The 19,577-nt window shown below is 39.2% G+C and overlaps 1 protein-coding gene across 1 annotated transcript in view; it reads right to left on the reverse strand.

The window, feature by feature from the left end:
* Positions 1 to 12,579, reverse strand: part of LOC128640376 (rap1 GTPase-GDP dissociation stimulator 1-like) — a 148,498-nt gene extending 135,919 nt beyond the window's left edge. The window contains exons 1-3 of the mRNA XM_053692871.1: positions 12,441 to 12,579; positions 11,698 to 11,862; positions 1,199 to 1,321 (exon numbers count right to left, since the gene is read on the reverse strand). Of these exons, the coding sequence (XP_053548846.1) occupies positions 1,199 to 1,321; positions 11,698 to 11,862; positions 12,441 to 12,579 (427 nt within the window). The remainder of the gene's footprint in view (positions 1 to 1,198; positions 1,322 to 11,697; positions 11,863 to 12,440) is intronic.
* Between the last annotated feature and the right edge of the window lie 6,998 nt (positions 12,580 to 19,577).

Genomic DNA, 19,577 nt, shown 5'->3' on the forward strand with positions numbered 1-19,577 from the left:
TGAGTGCTGGAATTTCTCTGTGTGTTGTATTAATTTGTTTTGTAATTTTTCCTATGGTTTTTACACCCAGACCTGTCTGGGGTTAACTACCTGTGACTCTGGGGACAGCACAGCTTCCTGTGAGTGCCGTGAGCACCCAGGGCTGAGCATGTTGCAGGGTCATTGGATGTGTACCCGGTCCGGTATGAGAGTCCAGTCCCCTTCCGTGTTTTGTATATGTCTAGGGTGATTACATATGCCTGTGCACCCTTCCCTTGTTCCCAGTTTGTTTGGATTTGAGAGCTTGCATTGTGTGGCTGTTTTAGGGTCCCAGGTATTGGAAAGGACCTTGATGTGGTACCTAGGCTTGTCCTATTTGGCCAGATGCGGTGACTAACCTTTCCATTTTTGCTTTTAATTCTTAGCTGAGAGCTTGTAAGTGAGTGCTGGACTTTATCTGTGTGTTGTATTAATTTGTTTTGTAATTTTCCCTATGGTTCTTGCAGCCAGAGCTGTCTGGGGTTAACTGCCTGTGACTCTGGGAACAGCACAGCTTCCTGTGAGTGCCCGTGAGCACCCAGGGCTGAGCATGTTGCAGGGTCACAGGATACCCGGTCTGATATGAGAGTGCAGTCCCCTTCAGTGCTTTGTCTATGTATGTATATATATATGTGTAAAGTCTTTTATGCTAAAGTTTAATTGAAATAGTATAGCACAGAGCTGTCTGTCTTAGCACCTGACTGTTATCTGACAATATTTTTACTGGGCACCCCCAAAGAAGTCTGTTATGTGAGGAAATAAGGGATATGAATATTTTCTTTTGTGATTCAGACAGAACATACAATTTAAAAAAGTTTCCAATTCACTTCTATGATCAAATTTGCTTTGTTCCCATAATATTCTTTGTTGAAGAGATACCTAAGTAGGCATCTAGAGCAGTACATGGCAGGAAATAGTGCTGCCCTCTAATGCTCTTGAAAATGGATAACATTCTTACAAAACTGCTGCCATAGAGTGCTATAGAAATGGGCAGGCTCCTAAGCATACATCCCTGTTTTTCAAAATAAGATACCAAGTAAACAAAGAAAAATTGGTAATAAAATTAAATTAGAAAGTTGTTAAAAATTGCTTGCTCTATCTGAATCATGAGAGAAAACTGTTGGGTTTAATGTCCCTTTAATGCCAGTGTTGCTGAAGCAGGCAGAAGATCAGGGCTTACCATTCTTGGCTAGCTCTGCCAGCACGTGCGCAACTCGTTCTGCGGAGGCTGGAGTGGTTTTCAGAAGTCTGTCTAAGGCTGAGAGCACTTCACAGTCTGTGAGTAGCTTGGCTGATCTCTGAACTGTTGGAAAGACAGAAATTACAGCAGTGCACATTGTATCCTAACAAATTAGCAACACGACAAATACATTAGTCACTGTAGAAGACAATGCCAAAATGTTCAGAACGTTAGCCCAAAAATGTGATGTATGTGTTGTAACAACAGAAATAATATGTTTAAGTGCAAAGAGAAAATGCTCTTACGTGTTATTACCTTTTATTACTGAACTATTGTTTACATATAACTTTGTGGTTAACCCCCGCAAAGAGCTAAAGTTGTAACAATGAAAAAATGTCTCGCACTAACTAGAGAGGTTAAACAGAAAAATGTGCCGCATCTGTTTTCAAACTGGTACAGATTTCCTAAACCAGCTGTTATGGGACAAGAACATGTTTTACACAAAAGAAAGAAGTGTTCAATGTCCATTTAAAGTCCACTCAGCTGTCAACAATGCATTAAACCTTCTGTGCAGGACACAGGTGAGGAGCTGACCAGTGTACGTGCGTAGCTTCCAATCATATGTAGTTGACTGTTCTGCAGCAAACCTGATAGGTGAGATTAACTTTATGTTTTGCAGCGGTTAAACACATAGTTACAGGTAGACATGTGCACGGGCGAAAAATTTGTTTCGTCTGAAAACTTTGTTTCAGATTTTTCCAAATGTGCCTAATTTCGTCCATGTGGGTATTCGTTTCAGATGATTATTAGATTTAGATTTGTTACCGTTATTTCCAATGGGAACATCAAATGTAGACAATATTAACTATGGGATTCGAACAATTAAAAGAACCTATCTTTCAATGTTAACAGAACATACAACTCTCTGAATTTGAGTCAATGGGGCCTATCTATCAAGCTCCGAAAGGAGCTTGACGGCCCGTGTTTCTGGCGAGTCTTCAGACTCGCCAGAAACAGCAGTTGTGAAGCAGCGGTCACAAAGACCGCTGCTCCATAACCCTGTCCGCCTGCTCTGAGCAGACGGACAGACATCGCCAGAAATCAACCCGACCGAGTACGATTGGGTTGATTAACACCTCCATGCTGGCGGCCCATTGGCCGCGAGTCTGCAGGGGGCGGCATTGCACCAGCAGCTCTTGTGAGCTGCTGGTGCAATGCTGAATACGGAGAGCGTATTGCTCTCCGTATTCAGCGAGGTCTGGCGGACCTGATCCGCACTGTCTGATCAGGTCCGCCAGACTTTGTTAAATAGAGGCCAATGACTAGCTCAGAGGCACAGAACTCACAGAGCTGCATGTTCCAATAGAACTAGTCAAAGTGATTAAAAATGTCTCGCCTACCTCCCTATGCTACTTTAAGGCTTGATTGGATAAGCCTATATGACAAAAATCCAACATTTAGTGCCTGATCGGCTGTGCCTTACATAAATCATAGTAATACTATGGCAGGATTGGACAGGGGCTATGGGCACATGAATGGTCACACCCCCTTTACATTATTGCACACTAAGGAGCTGATTAACCAAGCAATCTAACTCCGTCCGACCACCGTCCAACACCTTTTTTGGGGTCAAACGGCACAAATGAATAAAAAAACAGTTTTGCCAAACAATCTTTCATTCTTTGTTCATTTTAGCCAACATTATTTATTTGGTGTATCGGGTGATCAATCAAGTGCACATCTCTAGTTACTTGCAAGCATTTATGCAATAATAAAATATTGTAAAACATTAGGGCATTTTATTACTGCTGTAGGATGTCCCCTTAAATGTATAGCATTTTTGTTATACAAAGATCCTTAAAGCGATAGTCTACACCTTAGTCATCTTAAAGTCTTACCTTAGATTAAGCTGCAAATAACCTCCTGCACCCTTTCTAAATTATACAGCAGGAACAGTAAAAAAGTTATTTTAAAATGAATATTGTTTCTGGCCACTTTGAAATGGCTGCCAATCTCTGCCCACTGATGACATCACGATCTGGGCTGCATCTAGGCACTCTGCTGAATAGCATTGACAGTCTGTTGTATCCAACCAGTGAGCCTTTTGTGATTGGATGCCATATGCAGCCCAGATTGTGATTTCATCAGTGGGCTGAGCTTTGCAGCTATTTCAAAGTGTCCAGAAACAATATTAATTTTAAAATGTATTTTTACCATTCCTGCTGCATGATATAGAAAAGTTGCAGGAGGCTTTTTGCAGCTTAATCTAAGGTAAGACTTATATTTTTAGTGAATCACCACAATCCTCATGGTCTTTTATTTATGAGATATATATGCAAACAAATTATATAATTGATTAACTGCAGTAATATTCCACTTACTTTATACATCAAATAATGACTGAAATCCTATGTCAGAAGCAAATGAACTGTGTGCCAGAGAGATATCGTTCTACAAAAACACAATCTGTAATTTTTTTCTTATTATTTAAGGAGCTGTCAAAACTGCTGGGCACATACAAAATCCATACCACCTTTTAAGGAGCAATCTTGTTGTCATGCCAACTGGACAAATCGCACATTTTTTTAACATAACATTAACTGGCTTGTCAGAAGGAAATGGCAGTAAAATATATGCAAAACCTTCTTTAATGAAGTTAAACTGAGTATGTAATTACCAAAAGCTATCACGTTAGCCAACAGTTTTAATAACAAATCAAAACCAAACTAGTATGACCTTTAGCAGTAATGGATTAAATATAAACATTCCTTAAAGGGTTATTCTGATAAAATCTTATTTGTTTGATGATCATTTCAGTTTTGTTTAATTGGCCCCTAGTAGTGATTGATAGCTATAAAATTGCCACTTCTGATTGGCTCACTACAGCTCCCAAGTGGCATTTTACCCATGCGTTTAATCTCTTTTCTAGAGTTAAACACATACAGCCAGATTACGAGTTTTGAGCGCTATAGGGATTTTAACGACCGCCACAAAAGCGGCGTTATTTCACCTCCCTATATCGCTGCTATTACAGGTTTTAAGAAAGCAGGCTTGTGCGGACTATATGGTGGCATTGAGCTCCATACCGCACCGAAATCAAGCGCTGCTTTGACGTGCTCGTGCATGATTTCCCCATAGACATCAATAGGGAGAGCCAGCAAAAAAAAAGCCTAACACCTGCGATCGCGGAAACAAAAGCTCCGTAACGCAGCCCCATTGATGTCTATGGGGAAAGAAAAGGTTACGTTTAAACCTAACACCCTAACATAAACCCCACATATAAACAACCCTAATCTGCTGCCCCTAACATCGCCGCCACCTACATAATGTTATTAACCCCTAATCTGCTGCCCCTAACATCGCCGCCACCTACATAATGTTATTAACCTCTAATCTACTGCCCCTAACATCACCGCCACTTACATTACAGTTAATAACCCCTAATCTGCTGCCCCTAACATCGCTGCCACTTACATTACAGTTATTAACCCCTAATCTGCTGCCCCTAACATCGCTGCCACCTACATTACAGTTATTAACCCCTAATCTGCTGCCCCTAACATCGCCGCCACTTACATTACAGTTATTAACCCCTAATCTGCTACCCCTAACATCGCCGCCACTTACATTACAGTTATTAACCCCTAATCTGCTGCCCCTGACATCGCCGCCATTTACATTACAGTTATTAACCCCTAATTTCACAGCTAAATTTGTATTTATCTTTACTAGGTAGACTAGTTAGTAAATAGTTATTACCTATTTACTAGCTACATAGTTAAAATAAATACAAAGTTACCTGTAAAATAAAACCTAACCTGTCTTACACTAACACCTAACATTACAATAAAATGAAATAAATGAAATTAATAAAATACATTTTACTATCTTACAAAAAATAAGCACTAAATTACAAAAAATAAAAAACGAAATTATCAAAAATAAAAACGATTTAATCCTAATCTAATAGCCCTATGAAAATAAAAAAGCCCCCCCAAAATAACCCCCCCCCCGCCTACACTAAACTGCCAATGGCCCTTAAAAGGGCCTTTTGCGGGGCATTGCCCCAAAGAAATCAGCTCTTTTATATTGCAATAAAAAATACAAACAACCCCCCAACAGTAAAACCCACCACCCACCCAACCAAATCCCCCAAATAAAAACCTATCTAAATAAACCTAAGCTAAGCATTGCCCTGAAAAGGGCATTTGGATGGGCATTGCCCTTAAAAGGGCATTTAGCTCTTTTACGAATTGCCCAAAACCCTAACCTTAAAAAAAAACACCCAAAAAAACATTAAAAAACCTAACACTAACCGCCGATGATCCACTTACAGTTATCGAAGTCAGGGCATCCATCCTCCTCCAGCCGGCAAAGTCCTCATCCAAGCGGCAAGAAGTCTTCATCCAGGCAGCCTCTTCAATCTTCATCCAGCCGGCGAAGTCCTCATCCAAGCGAGAAGAAGTCTTCATCCAGATGACATCTTCTATCTTCATCCATCCGGCGTGGAGCGGGTCCATCTTCAAGACATCCGGCGCAGAGCAACCTTTTCTTACGGTCATCAGCGTAAACTGAAGGTTCCCTTTAAATGATGTTATTCAAGATGGCGTCCCTTACATTCCTATTGGCTGAAAGATTTCTATCAGCCAGTAGGAATTAAAGGGGAAAAAATCCTATTGGCTGTTGCAATCAGCCAATAGGATTGAGCTTTCATCCTATTGGCTGATCCAATCAGCCAATAGGATTGAGCTCTTATTCTATTGGCTGTTCCAATTAGCCAATAGAATGAAAGCTCAATCCTATTGGCTGATTAAACTTTAACTAAAGTTGCACGGTGACATCATCACGACATTGCGCGTGACATCACCACACGAAACATCAAGCCCTGGCGATGTCTGTCACTATACAGGCCAGATCGCTGGGGTGGGAGTAGGTGGGAGCCCCCAGATTGCCCTCAAGCTGGGTGAGTGTTAGTGACGGCTCTGAGCCGTCGTTAGCACCTGACTGGGACAATTTGCGACGGCTCAGAGCCGTTGTTAGCACTGAAGGGGTTAAATATTGACAAAATAAGTGTAAAGTTTTAGTGTCTATAAAACAATGGGAGCTGCCATGTTGTAACCTAGGTTACCTTCTCTGCTGTGGCCAATTAGGGACAGAGATAAATAGGTCACTAGAGTGTGCAGCCAATGGCTGTGTAGAATATAAAAGTGTTTTGCACTTCCGTTTCTAACAGGAACTGAAAAGCTCACAATGTCAGAATGGAATTACAGGAAAAGCGGACAAAATTTTAAACAATTTTCCAATTTACTTCTATCACCAATTTTGCTTTGTTTTCTTGGTATTCTTAGTTGAAAGCTAAATCTAGGACAGGGGTGTCCAAACTTTTTTGGAAGAGTGCCAGATTTCATGAAGTGAACATGTGCGAGGGCCGACCATTTTGCCTGACATTCTTTGAACCATTTTAAAATAAATGCAAATTAGCTATTTTATGCAAAGTTTATTGAAAACGGCATACTTTTACATTTTGTGACTTGGATGACAAATCTAAACAGGTGTTAAATCACTCTGCCTTTAATATAAAAAAACAGGAAGCTGAAATATGTCAGGAACATTGTAAAGTACATTACAGTTATATGCTGTACAATGGAATTAAATGCTTGTCAGATGTTGATATCGTAATACTGTCTTAAAGCATATGAAAGTTCTCTTCACAGGGTTACGTTAAAGACAGTTCTTATTCACTTCACAAGGTTACGATAATGGCAGTAATTATAGTGCAGCAAAAGTTATTTAAGAGGTTACCTTGTAGGAATCACTGTTCGACAGGATTTAACAAAAAAAACTCTGTAGAGATCAGCAAGATGGTGGAGGAGTACTCTTGTGGCTCAGTACGGCTGAGCTTCCTGTGGCGTGTGACGTCAGAGGACGGATAATGGCCGATTGCTGTGCACTGAGACAGAAATAACACTACTCAAGGCAGTTTGGGACTTAACTGAGCGGCGGTCGGGGACTCACTGGGGGGCCGTATAATGTATATTTGTAAAATTATCTGTGGGGCCATATCAGTCCGGTACTCGTGCCGCAATTGGCCCGCGGGCCGGACTTTGGACATGCCTGATCTAGGATGTTCATATGCTAATTTCTAAACCCTTGAAGGCCGCCTCTTAGCTCAGGGCATTTTTACAGTTTTTCACCACTAGAGGGTGTTAGTTCATGTGTTTCATATAGATAACACTGTGCTCACGCACGTAGAGTTCCTAGGAGCCAGCACTGATTGGCTAAACTGCAAGTCTGTCAAAAGAACTAAAACAAAGGGGCAGTTTGCAGAGGCTTAGATACAAGGCAAAGATAAAAAGTGTATTAATATAACTGTGTTTATGCAAAACTAGGGAATGGGTAATAAAGGGATTATCTATCTTTTAAAACAATAAATATTATGGTTAGTGAATAGTGATGTCGCGAATAGTTAGCCGGCGAATAGTTCCCGGCGAACATAGCATGTTCGTGTTCGCCGTGGCGGGCGAACATATGTGATGTTCGATCCGCCCCCTATTCTTCATCATTGAGTAAACTTTGACCCTTTACCTCACAGTCAGCAGACACATTACAGCCAATCAGCGGCAGACACTCCCTCCCAGACCCTCCCACCTCCTGGACAGCATCCATTTTAGATTCATTTGGAAGCTGCATTCTTAGTGAGAGAAGGGACAGTGTAGCTGCTGCTGATTTAATAGGGAAATTGATAGCTAGGCTAGTGTATTCAGTGTCCACTAAAGTCCTGAAGGACTCATCTGATCTCTGCTGTAAGGACAGCACCCCAAAAAGCCCTTTTTAGGGCTAGAACATCAGTCTGCTTTTTTTTTTTTTCCCCTGTGTAATCTAATTGCAGTTGCCTGCCTGCCAGCGTGTGTGTCAGGCTCACAGCGTATACTGTGCCCACTTGCCCAGTGCCACCACTCCTATCTGGTGTAATAGTAGTGTAGATTTAAAAAAAACAACACTTTTTTGACTGTGTTAAATAATAGCAGTCAGTTTCCTTCACCCGTGTGCGTTTCAGGGCCTGCCTGCCAGGGCACAGTGTCACCCCAGTGCAACTCATATCTGGTGTAACAGTAGTGTAGATTTAAAAAACAACAACACTTTTTTCACTGTGTTAAATAATAGCAGTCAGTTTCCTTCACACGTGTGCGTTTCAGTGCCTGCCTGCCAGGGCACAGTGTCACCCCAGTACATCTCATATCTGGTGTAATAGTAGTGTAGATTTAAAAAAACAACACTTTTTTGACTGTGTTAAATAATAGCAGTCAGTTTCCTTCACACGTGTGCGTTTCAGTGCCTGCCTGCCTGCCAGGGCACAGTGTCACCCCAGTACAACTCATATCTGGTGTAACAGTAGTGTACATTTAAAAAAAAAAAAAAACTTTTTTGACTGTGTTAAATAATAGCAGTCAGTTTCCTTCACACGTGTGCGTTTCAGTGCCTGCCTGCCAGGGCACAGTGTCACCCCAGTGCAACTCATATCTGGTGTAACAGTAGTGTAGATTTAAAAAACAAACAAACAAACACTTTTTTGACTGTGTTAAATAATAGCAGTCAGTTTCCTTCACGCGTGTGCGTTTCAGTGCCTGCCTGCCAGGGCACAGTGTCACCCCAGTGCATCTCATATCTGGTGTAACAGTAGTGTAGATTTAAAAAAACAACACTTTTTTGACTGTGTTAAATAATAGCAGTCAGTTTCCTTCACACGTGTGCGTTTCAGTGCCTGCCTGCCAGGGCACAGTGTCACCCCAGTGCAACTCATATCTGGTGTAACAGTAGTGTAGATTTAAAAAAAACAACACTTTTTTGACTGTGTTAAATAATAGCAGTCAGTTTCCTTCACACGTGTGCGTTTCAGTGCCTGCCAGGGCACAGTGTCACACCAGTGCAACTCATATCTGGTGTAACAGTAGTGTACATTTAAAAAAAAAAAAATACAACTTTGACTGTAATAGATTGAATAGCAGTTAGTTGTCTGCAAGCATGTGTGTCAGGCCTACAGCGTCTACTCTGCCAACTTCTGCCAGTGCACAGTGCTACTCATATCTGTTGTCACAGTCGCTTGCACGCATAGTACCACCAATTGAAAAAAAAATTACAGGCAGAGGCAGGTCACCCCGCAGGGGCCGTCGTGTTCGTGGTGCTGTGATTGCCTTTGGCCCTAGAATAATGCCCAGTGTTCAGAGGCCACGTACCCCGAACTCGAACATTTCTGAGGACATAGTTGACCGGCTAACACAGGACACCCAATCTTCTACAGCTTCCGCTCGGAAACTTGACGCACCATCCTCCTCCAGCTTAGCTTCGGGCACCTCTCAAGTTACCACTCGCCCGCCTGCCGCCACCACCAACACTAGCACCACAGCCGCTTCACTTGATCTGTCAGAGGAGTTATTTACACATCAGTTGGAAGAAATGAGTAATGCGCAACCATTATTGCCAGAGGATGTAGATAACAGGGATATGTCTCAGTCAGGCAGCATTACATACATGGACGTACGGTGTGACGATGATGATGTTGTACCCGCTGCGGGAGTTTGGTCTGTCACTGTGAAGCGGGCGTAACCCTTACACTACCTGATCGATACAACATCATACCTGATGTTTTAAAGCACGTTATTCCAAACAATTTAGGAATGTTAGGTAATTTATGCCCTTTATGGATTAAAACCAGACTCTGCATGAACTATGTAATTTTCCATGGGAGTTTTGCCATGGATCCCCCTCCGGCATGCCACAGTCCAGGTGTTAGTCCCCTTGAAACAACTTTTCCATCACTATTGTGGCCAGAAAGAGTCCCTGTGGGTTTTAAAATTCGCCTGCTCATTGAAGTCAATGGCGGTTCGCCCGGTTCGTGAACTTTTGGGGAAGTTTGCGTTCGCTGACCCAAATTTTTAGATTTGCGACATCACTAATTATGGTGTAGACTATCCCTTTAAGAGGCCTTTCAACGTTTAACATTTGCAGGTGGGATTCTATTTTTGATTATACAGAGATCCATAAGAGACTAATACATTATCTTATAACAAATACAGGCAAAAGAAAAGCAACATCTTTCTGCTGTTTGTTTTATATCACATGCTGAAATCGCTAGCTCAGTTTGGAAGGTTAATCCCTGCACTCTCTGCATCCAAAACTTAAAGTGTCTGTGTTAAGAGAATGCCTTCAGTTAACATCCTAGGGACATCTGGGGGGAAAAGCAGCTGACCTGAAATGCATGTCATCTGCAATGTAACTCAGGCAGGATTTCTGGAATAGGTTTGACTAAAATACATTAGTTAATGCCTACAGAGCTGGAAGATGTATTTGGGGGACTGTATAGAGGCTGAAGTGTAATTGTCAAATAAATAATAGCATGCAAATTGTAGTGCACACCAGTGTTTGATCTATCTGTGGTTCCAGTGAGTTTTTCTTTTTGTCTAGTTTTTCATTCCTACTGAGATGGCACTTTGTATGATGTCAGGCAGATATGCTATATATTGTTTACATTGATGAGATAGACTGTTTCCTGAGAAGCATGGGACACACATAGACACAGATTGTGTCAGCAGAAACAGAAGGACGTTTAAATCTGCTAATATTTCATTCTGAAGAGTAATCTTAAAGGGGCAGTAAACACTGTGAAATTACAAGACATTTTGGTTGCTATAGAATAACAACCAATTGTTTTCTAACAAATTAACATATTTTTGCTGCAACTGTTTTTAATAGTCAAACTCCTGACCATTTCCCTTATTTGGAGGAACCAATCCTTGCTTGGGTCTTCAGACAACAAGGCTTTGCACAGGTTTGCATACTATGGGCCAGATTATAAGAGCTCTGAGGACGCGATAATCATTCTAGCAATGAGGTTGGGGTCTACATTATATATATATATATATATATATTTATATATAGGTGTATATATATATATATATATATCACCAAAATACCATCACTTATATATGTATAGAAAAATGTATTTCTGAATAAATAGAACATATTCTTCTAGGTGAAGAAAATTGGAATGCGAAATATTCATATTTTAATGTCAGGTTAGCGCACTTGAGAATATGAGATCGGGTTTGCTCCATTGACTTCTATGGGGGAAAACTTTAACACATGTAATATTCGAAGTATGGCTTTTTACACTTGTCAGCTTAGCGAGTGAGTGAAAACTTTTTACTTTCAACTTATATACTGCTCCACTGGCCTATGTGTGTTGTACTTTAGCAATAATATTTCCGGTGCTGAAAATAGCCAAATGCCATATTTAGAATTTGTTTGACAAACAAATCTCCAGATAACAAATTTTGCACATACCAAACTTTAAAATAATATTTTTAATTTTGAAGATTACAATTTTTATGCCTAGTGTTGGGATTGTCAGGATTTTTATCTGTCATAGCTTCTAAACTAAACATCTGGAAATTGGACACATTGATACTGTTAGATCTATGAAAAAGTATATAATACTTAACTGTCTTCATTAAGGGCTTGCAAAACCTCATCAAGGCTGTGGAGAACTTTCTCATCTTCATTTTCTTCTGTGGAAAGTCTGAGACATTGCAAGTGGTATGTTAGAGTATCTACGTTAGACTCAGAAGCTTCTCCGGAGAGGTTGGGGTCTACAAGCCCCTCTGGCACTGTAACAATGAAAGAAAAGTTTTAGAATTTTATTTCCAATAATCCTGTACTTACTAAAGCAAGAATGAATAAATTATTAAATAGAAAACTTTATTCCACTTAAAGGGACACTGTACCCAAAATTTTTATTTCGTGATTCAGATTGAGCATGACATTTTAAGCAACTTTCTAATTTACTCCTATTATCAAATGTTCTTCATTCTCTTGGTATCTTTATTTGAAATGGAAGAATGTAAGTTTAGATGCCGGCCCATTTTTGGTGAACAACCTGGGTTGTCCTTGCTGATTGGTGGATAAATTCATCCACCAATAAAAAAGTGCTGTCCAGAGTACTGAAACCAAAAAAAGCTTAGATGCCTTCTTTTTCAAATAATGATAGCAAGAGAACGAAGAAAAATTGATAATAGGAGTAAATTAGAAAGTTGCTTAAAATTGCATGCTCTTTCTGAATTACAAAAGAAAAAAATTGGGTTCAGTGTCCCTTTAATGTTATGTAATTATAATCCAGTAGGTATGAAAACAAATTTGAAATTCAGAAATTACACATGCAACCTTTCTAAAGTAAAATACAACTCACAGTGCTGATAAAGAGGTGGCAGAAATCTATCCTTACGTGTCCTTAGGTTTCTCCCAAGTGAGGAACTACCATTTGTGCAGTAGTACCAGGGCCCAAGTGCTGGGGACCCAAAGCAGCCGCTCTTTGTATATATAGGCATGTGCCAATGGGATCATTATCGGTGTATAGATACTCATCATCATTATACAGTGCAATGCGTTCACTAGTAGTGTATAGATATTCCATCATTTTACAGCACAGCACACACAATCATCATATTTATATGGAGCAGTGTACTCATCAGGGTATAGAAACTCACAAAATTGTACATGCTCACTGCCAGTGTATATATATATATATATATATATATATTTCTCAAGTGTGTACATTATTACTGTTGCTTATTACTTATTATGGAGTTACCTTGAGAGGGTCCCAAAACAAATTTGCGCCAGGGCAGGGCCCTCTTTCTATCTATCTATCTATCTATCTATCTATCTATCTATCTATCTATCTATCTATCTATCTATCCAAATGGACTTGTGAGATTACAGTCTAAAGATACATATATACATATACATATACATCGGGTCACCACATGGGAGCAGCTTCTTTTAGCCCAGTTGTGCCTTTCCCAGAAGAGAACTTTCCTGCAATAAATCAGTCTGATTCTACCTATAAAGGACAGTCCCTCTACAGAAGAACAGAGCTACCCCAAACAATTGCGTTGACCTTCCGTGAGTCTCATTGGTGAGGTGCAGCCATTTCCTTCTGGGCACATAGAAAAAAGAATTGCCACCTGGTTTCCATCATCCTTTAGGGAGACTTTCCCCAGGGTAATAATACACATATACAGTATCTATATCTATCTATCTATCTATCTATCTATCTATCTATCTATCTATATATATATATATATATATATATATATATGTATATATATATATATATATATATATAGCAAGAGAAGTGCTCAACCAGGAACAAGCTCAGCAGCAGTTTGTTCTTCGTGTCACCACTTACGAGAAGCCTCATTTAGCACAATTGTGAGTTTCACAGAGAACTTTGCTGAAGTATATCAGTCTGCCTGCAGCTAAATAGTCCAGCCTCAAAATACCAGGCAATCCTCCTCTGAAGGATAATATATATATAGAGAAATTAAAGCTGTATTTACATACTCATATTACACGCCGGTAGCTGATCATCGCAAAAGGTATGTTTACAAAGGAATTATTTTCATTATATACTTTTATTTTAGCATAATTAAAGAAGTGGTTGGAATTCATGTCACTTGTCTCCTTTGCTTCGGCCAACGAGAAGCAGAAATAAATGTGCTTGTGATCTGAGCCAACCAATCACTGTATAGAATATTGCAGGCTCAGGTAACTTTCATTATACTTAAAAGAACATGAAACCCCCAAATTTTCTTTCATGATATAGATAGAACATCCAATTTTACACAACTTTTTAATTTACTTCTATTATCTAATTTTCTACCTAGTTAGTCTCAGGAGCAGGCAGTTAGCTGCTAATTGGTGGGTGCACACATATGCCTCCTGTCATTAGCTTACCAATGTGTTTAGCTAGCTCCCAGTAGTGCATTGCTGCGTCTTCAATAAAGGATACTAAGAGAATGAAGCAAAATTGATAATAAAAGTAAATTGGAAAGCTATTTAAAACTGTATGTTCTATATGAATCATAAAAGAAAAAAATTGGATTTCATGTCTCTTTAAGTGTGATTAAGTCATTAGTCTTTCTGGAGGAAGCGGAATAATACAGGTGCATTTTAAAGTAAATCATATAATGAATGCATATTGTAATGTTTTATTTTACCCCCCCCCCCCAGTGTTTTATGGGAAATTTAGTGCTATGCCTTTTGAATCAAACGCACAAACTGTTTGAAAAAAATGTAATGATATAAAGAGATGACGTTTCAATTTACAGTTACAGTCTATTCCTATTGACACCCCAAAAACTAAATGTATTGCATCTAAAGGCAAGAAACCTGAAGCCAGTATGGGGTTAACATACATTATTAAACCTTGCAGGTGTTTTGCTGCGCCTCTAAGGATACATCAGCGTATCACACCATATGCACAATGACATGCAAAGTCCTTGCAAACACGCCATCTGTTTGCAGTACACAAGGTTATGTAATTGTACCAAATGCTGTGTAATAAAAACAGCAAAAATGAAATAAGTGCTCAGGCTGATCAGAATAACCTTGTGATCTTTCATGTGCAAGCAGTTTAGAAAAAAAAAAGATAAACACCTTTCTGCATATATAAATATGCTTTATGTTCAGTATCAGACAGCAGAGATTCATATTCCAGATAACTGTGTAGAATTTGTGTAAATAGGGTATTCCCTGAAATGTCAGATAAGCATCAAAACTTTTGAAATGTCAAATATAGCTGAATTTTCAGATGTCCATTTTAAATAAGGAAGGATGCACTATTGTGTGTCACCTGTAAGTCTTCTTATTGCAGTGCATTGTGGGATTTATAAAAATATACGTGTGTGGCTTTTGCATAATTGGAATAAAATATAACATTGTTACGCACAGCATATTCAGGAGAAAGTAAGCTGTGGGTAATACAGCCAAACTCAATACAACACAGTACATTGTCAGAGATTTCACATAACGAGATATTGTTGACACACTATTTTGAGTCTGTTTACCAGATTAGTAAAACTACACACATAGGCCCAATTAATTAAGCTACAGACGCACCTTGGAGCTTTTTGCGGTGCTGCCTTTCTCATGGGAGCTTGGCATGCAGGTTATGAAGCTGCTGTTGTAAGCTCACAGCTTCCTAATGTCCCTGTCACCTCAGAGGTGGTGCACATAAATCATCTTGGACTGAAACTTTTAGAATGATTGACAGTCCCTGCTCCAACGTGATTGGTTGTGGGAGAGCACAGAGAGGGGCTAAAATACATTTGCTACATAAGCAACCTGAGCGTACAGGTTCTCTAGTTGGAAATGTGTTCATCTGGCGGTTTATAAAGTCCCCATACTCTAAAATCTTTAACCATTTACTATAGCTGACACCTAATGTGTTTATTTATGTCTGACATTAAAAATTATTAAAATTATATTATTTTATAAAAAAATTGGTTTTATAAGCTGTATCTCTTTTTACATATAGAATGACAGCATTCTCTAAAATCAGATTTGAAAATAGAAAATGTATTATCTTTATCAGTAGTGTAATATATTAATATATAAAATAAAGAGATTTTTTAAGATTAAAGGGACACTAAACTCAATTTCTCTCTTTCATGATTAAGATAGAGCATGCCATTTAAAGCAACTTTCTAATTTACTCCTATTAACAAATTTTCTTCAATCTCTTGCTATCTTTATTTAAAAAGCTAGAATGTAAAGCGTAAGAGCTGGCCCATTTTTGGTTCAGAACCTGGGTTATGCTTGCGTATTGGTGGCTAAATGTAGCCTCCAATAAGCAAGTGCTATCCAGGGTTCTGAACCTAAAATGGGCTGGCTCCTAAGCTTTACATTCTTGCTATCCTGCGGATAACAGCAAGAGCAGGTAACTATAATGTCCAACGGTGTCCAACCATGGTGTGTTGATCAAAAGCTGCAAGCAAAAGGAGAATGAGTCCCACGTTGTTCAGCTGTGATGGACGACCCAGAATCTGTCAGCTGTAGAAAGCGTCCAATAGGAAATGCCCTAGCGGAGTGCCGTATCGGCGGTCAGGTTCCCGGTCATTCATCGCAGCTGAACAACATGGGACTCATTCTCCCTTTGATTACAAGTTTTGCGTTTGAAATTGTAATTTCAGCGTTAAAACAGCACCGTAGCCATTACAAGTCTTGTCGGTATAACTGTTAGACCCACATTCGTAAAAATTATTTTTTTTCATGGGATTTCCATAGCGCAGCCATTATGAGTTTTGCGGTGAGGCTAAAAAACTTGCGTTGCAGCCTATACTGACAGGATCCATTTCTCAATCTGAGAGCAGTAGTTATGAGTTTTACGCAACAAAACTGTTACACAAAACTCATAACTAAACTGTTATATAAAACTCATAACTAAACTGTTACAATGTACACTAAACACCCATAAACTACCTATTAACCCCTAAACCGAGGGCCTCCCGCATCGCAAACATTATATTAAACGTATTAACCCCTATTCCGCCGTTCCCCGCCACCGCCGCCACTATAATAAACTTATTAACCCCACAACAAAATATACTAAATTAAACTATTAACCCCAAAACCGAAAGCCCCCACATTGCAATAAACTAATTTAAACTAGTAACCCCTAAACCTAACGCACCCCTAACTTTATATTAAAATTACAATTTCCCTATCTTAAATTAAATTAAAACTTACCTGTCAAATTAAAAAAACTAAGTTTAAACTAACAATTAAACTAATATAACTATTAAACTAAAATTAAACTAACTACCAATTAAAGAAAACTAAAATACACATTAAAAAATTCTAACACTACTATAAAAATTACAAAATATCTAATTACAAAAAATAAAAAATACTAAATTACAAAAAATAACAAACAAAATTATCAAAAATAAAAAAAACCTAACTCTATCAAAAGCCTAAGCTACCCATTGCCCTGAAAAGGGAATGTCTATGGGCATTGCCCTTAAAAGGGCATTTAGCTCTTTCGCATTGCCCTGAAAAGGGCATTTAGCTCTTTTAAGAAAAGCCCAAACCCTAAAATAAAAAAACACCCAAAAAAGTTTAAAAAATCCTAACACTAACCCCTGAAGATCCACTCACAGTTCCTGAAGTCCAGACATCCAGGCGGGCGAAAGGTCTACATCCAGGCGGCTCCATCTTCATCCATCGCGGGACTGGGATCTTCTTCATCCCTGCGGAGGTGAAGTGGTCGATGCGCGGAGGTGGAGGTCCAGGTGAAGGTCCAAGGCAGAGGTCCAGGCAGAGGTCCAAGGCGGAGGTCCAGGCGGAGGTCCATCGATCTTCATGCGATCGTCCACCGCACACTGAGGAATGAAATGTAAGGTAGCCCTTTTATACTGGGGTTACCATTGCATTCCTATTGGCTGAAAAATTTTAATCAGTCAAAAGGAATTAGGGCTGCTAAAATCCTATTGGCTGTTTAAATGAGCCAATAGGATTTAAACAGCTCTCATTCTATTGGCTGCACGAGCACGTCCAAACAGTGCTTGTATTTTGTGCAGTATGGAGCTCAACGCAATCAAATCGCATGCACAAGCCGGCTGTTTCAAAACTTGTAAAAAAAGGGTGAAATAACACAACTTTTGTTGTGTTCGTTAAATTCCCTATAGCGCGCATAACTGGTAATCTACCTGATACGTGTTTAATCTCACAAATGGGTTTTATCTAAAGGTTAAGTCCTGCTCAAAATCTGCAAACAAGCTCTCAAGCAGAAAATGGCCGACAACTGGGGCTATGTGTTACATCCTCTCCTGATTGGCTCACTGGCCATGTCACTGTGTGTAGAAGCTGTAAGGGTACAGATCCATAAGACTTAAACCTCAACAATTTCTTTCATGATACGGATAGAACATACAATTTTAAACAGCTTTCTAATTTACTTCTATTATCAAATTTACTTAATTATCTAGGTATTTTTTTCTGACAAATGTCAGTTATTTACATTTTCCTTCCTAAGGCATCATGTAACAACCATCAGCTGAACAAAACAAAAGCATATACGTAGATACTGTGAATTTTGCACATGCTCAGTAGCAACTGGTGCCTCAGAAAGTGTGCAAATAAAAAGACTGTGCACATTTAGATAATGGAAGTGAATTGAAAATTTGTTTAAAATTGCATGCGCTGTCTGAATCATGAAAGTTTAATTTTGAATTGACTGTCGTTAAAGGGTCATTAAACATGGCTTCCGTTTGTGTAAACCAGAGTTTTCCAAACTTTTCATGTTGGTGACACACTTTTTAGACCTACTTCATTTCGCGACACAGTAATTCGGTTGTTCTAGCAAACAGGAGGTTAAACTAACTTGTTTTCAGAGATACAGACACATACATAAATGATATAATAACAAAATGTATTTACAAGTTACAGTAAGTATGTGCAAGAATTACAAAACAGTTTAATAACACCAATAGCTACTTTTATCATTTTATTGGGATGTATGAGGTTGATGGGATGAACACAGTTTCAGAATATTTGGTGGAATATTAGATAAAGACACTCGCATTTCAGCAAGCATTTTTAAGCTTCCACTTCCTATCCATATATCAAGAGGAAGAACAGCAATGCACTACTGGGAGCTAGCTGCATAAAAAAAATTGACTTCTGACTTCAGCTCAGCTCTCAAAACTCTGCAAGTCCCACTGACTACTGCCTGCGCTGCAAACACACTACTATCCCACTCACTGACTATACATGCAGTAACGAGCCGATTGAGAAGACTGCACGTGCAGTCAGGAGTCAATGTGCCGCCAATGGAAATAGTTTAAGTTCCCACTGAGTTGCGCCAATAGGTTAAGATGACCTGTGACCCACTAGGTATCCATCACGTGTCAACCATGTGATATGCATAGCCGGTAGGCGGAAAGTCGGAAACCCCCCCAAAAAATTAAATTAAAAAAATTTGTGCGGAAGCAGGGACACACCTACACACTGCCGCCGACACACAAATGTGTCACGACACGCAGTTTGGAAAGCACTGGTGTAAACATTGTGATTTGTGCAATACTCCTTAAAGGGACAGTATACACAAATGTTCATATAACTGCATGTAATAGACACTACTATAAAGAATAATATTCACAGATACTAATATAAAAATCCAGTATAAAACAGTTTAAAAACTTACTTAGAAGCTCCCAGTTTAGGTCTGTTGAAAAGGTTAATTGGAACACCCACTGCAAGTGGTTCTATAGCAAAAAGAACAGACCCCCCCCTTTCTCTGCATATGAAAATACTTTTTACACAAATAGGAGCAAGCTGGAGTAGGTGTACAGCAGTATTCTCCTAAAACCTTGGAGCTTGGTTAGGAACCTGAAAATCAGCGCAATGTTACTTAAAAATAAGCAAAACTATACATTTAAAAAAATAAATAAATCTGTATAGGCTTTATAAATCGATCATCTACAAAACAGTTATGCAAAGAAAAATGAGGCCAAAAAACTAAATCTGTAACCTAGATTTT

Source organism: Bombina bombina, chromosome 9 (assembly GCF_027579735.1).
Source record: "Bombina bombina isolate aBomBom1 chromosome 9, aBomBom1.pri, whole genome shotgun sequence".
NCBI classification, from domain to species: domain Eukaryota; kingdom Metazoa; phylum Chordata; class Amphibia; order Anura; family Bombinatoridae; genus Bombina; species Bombina bombina.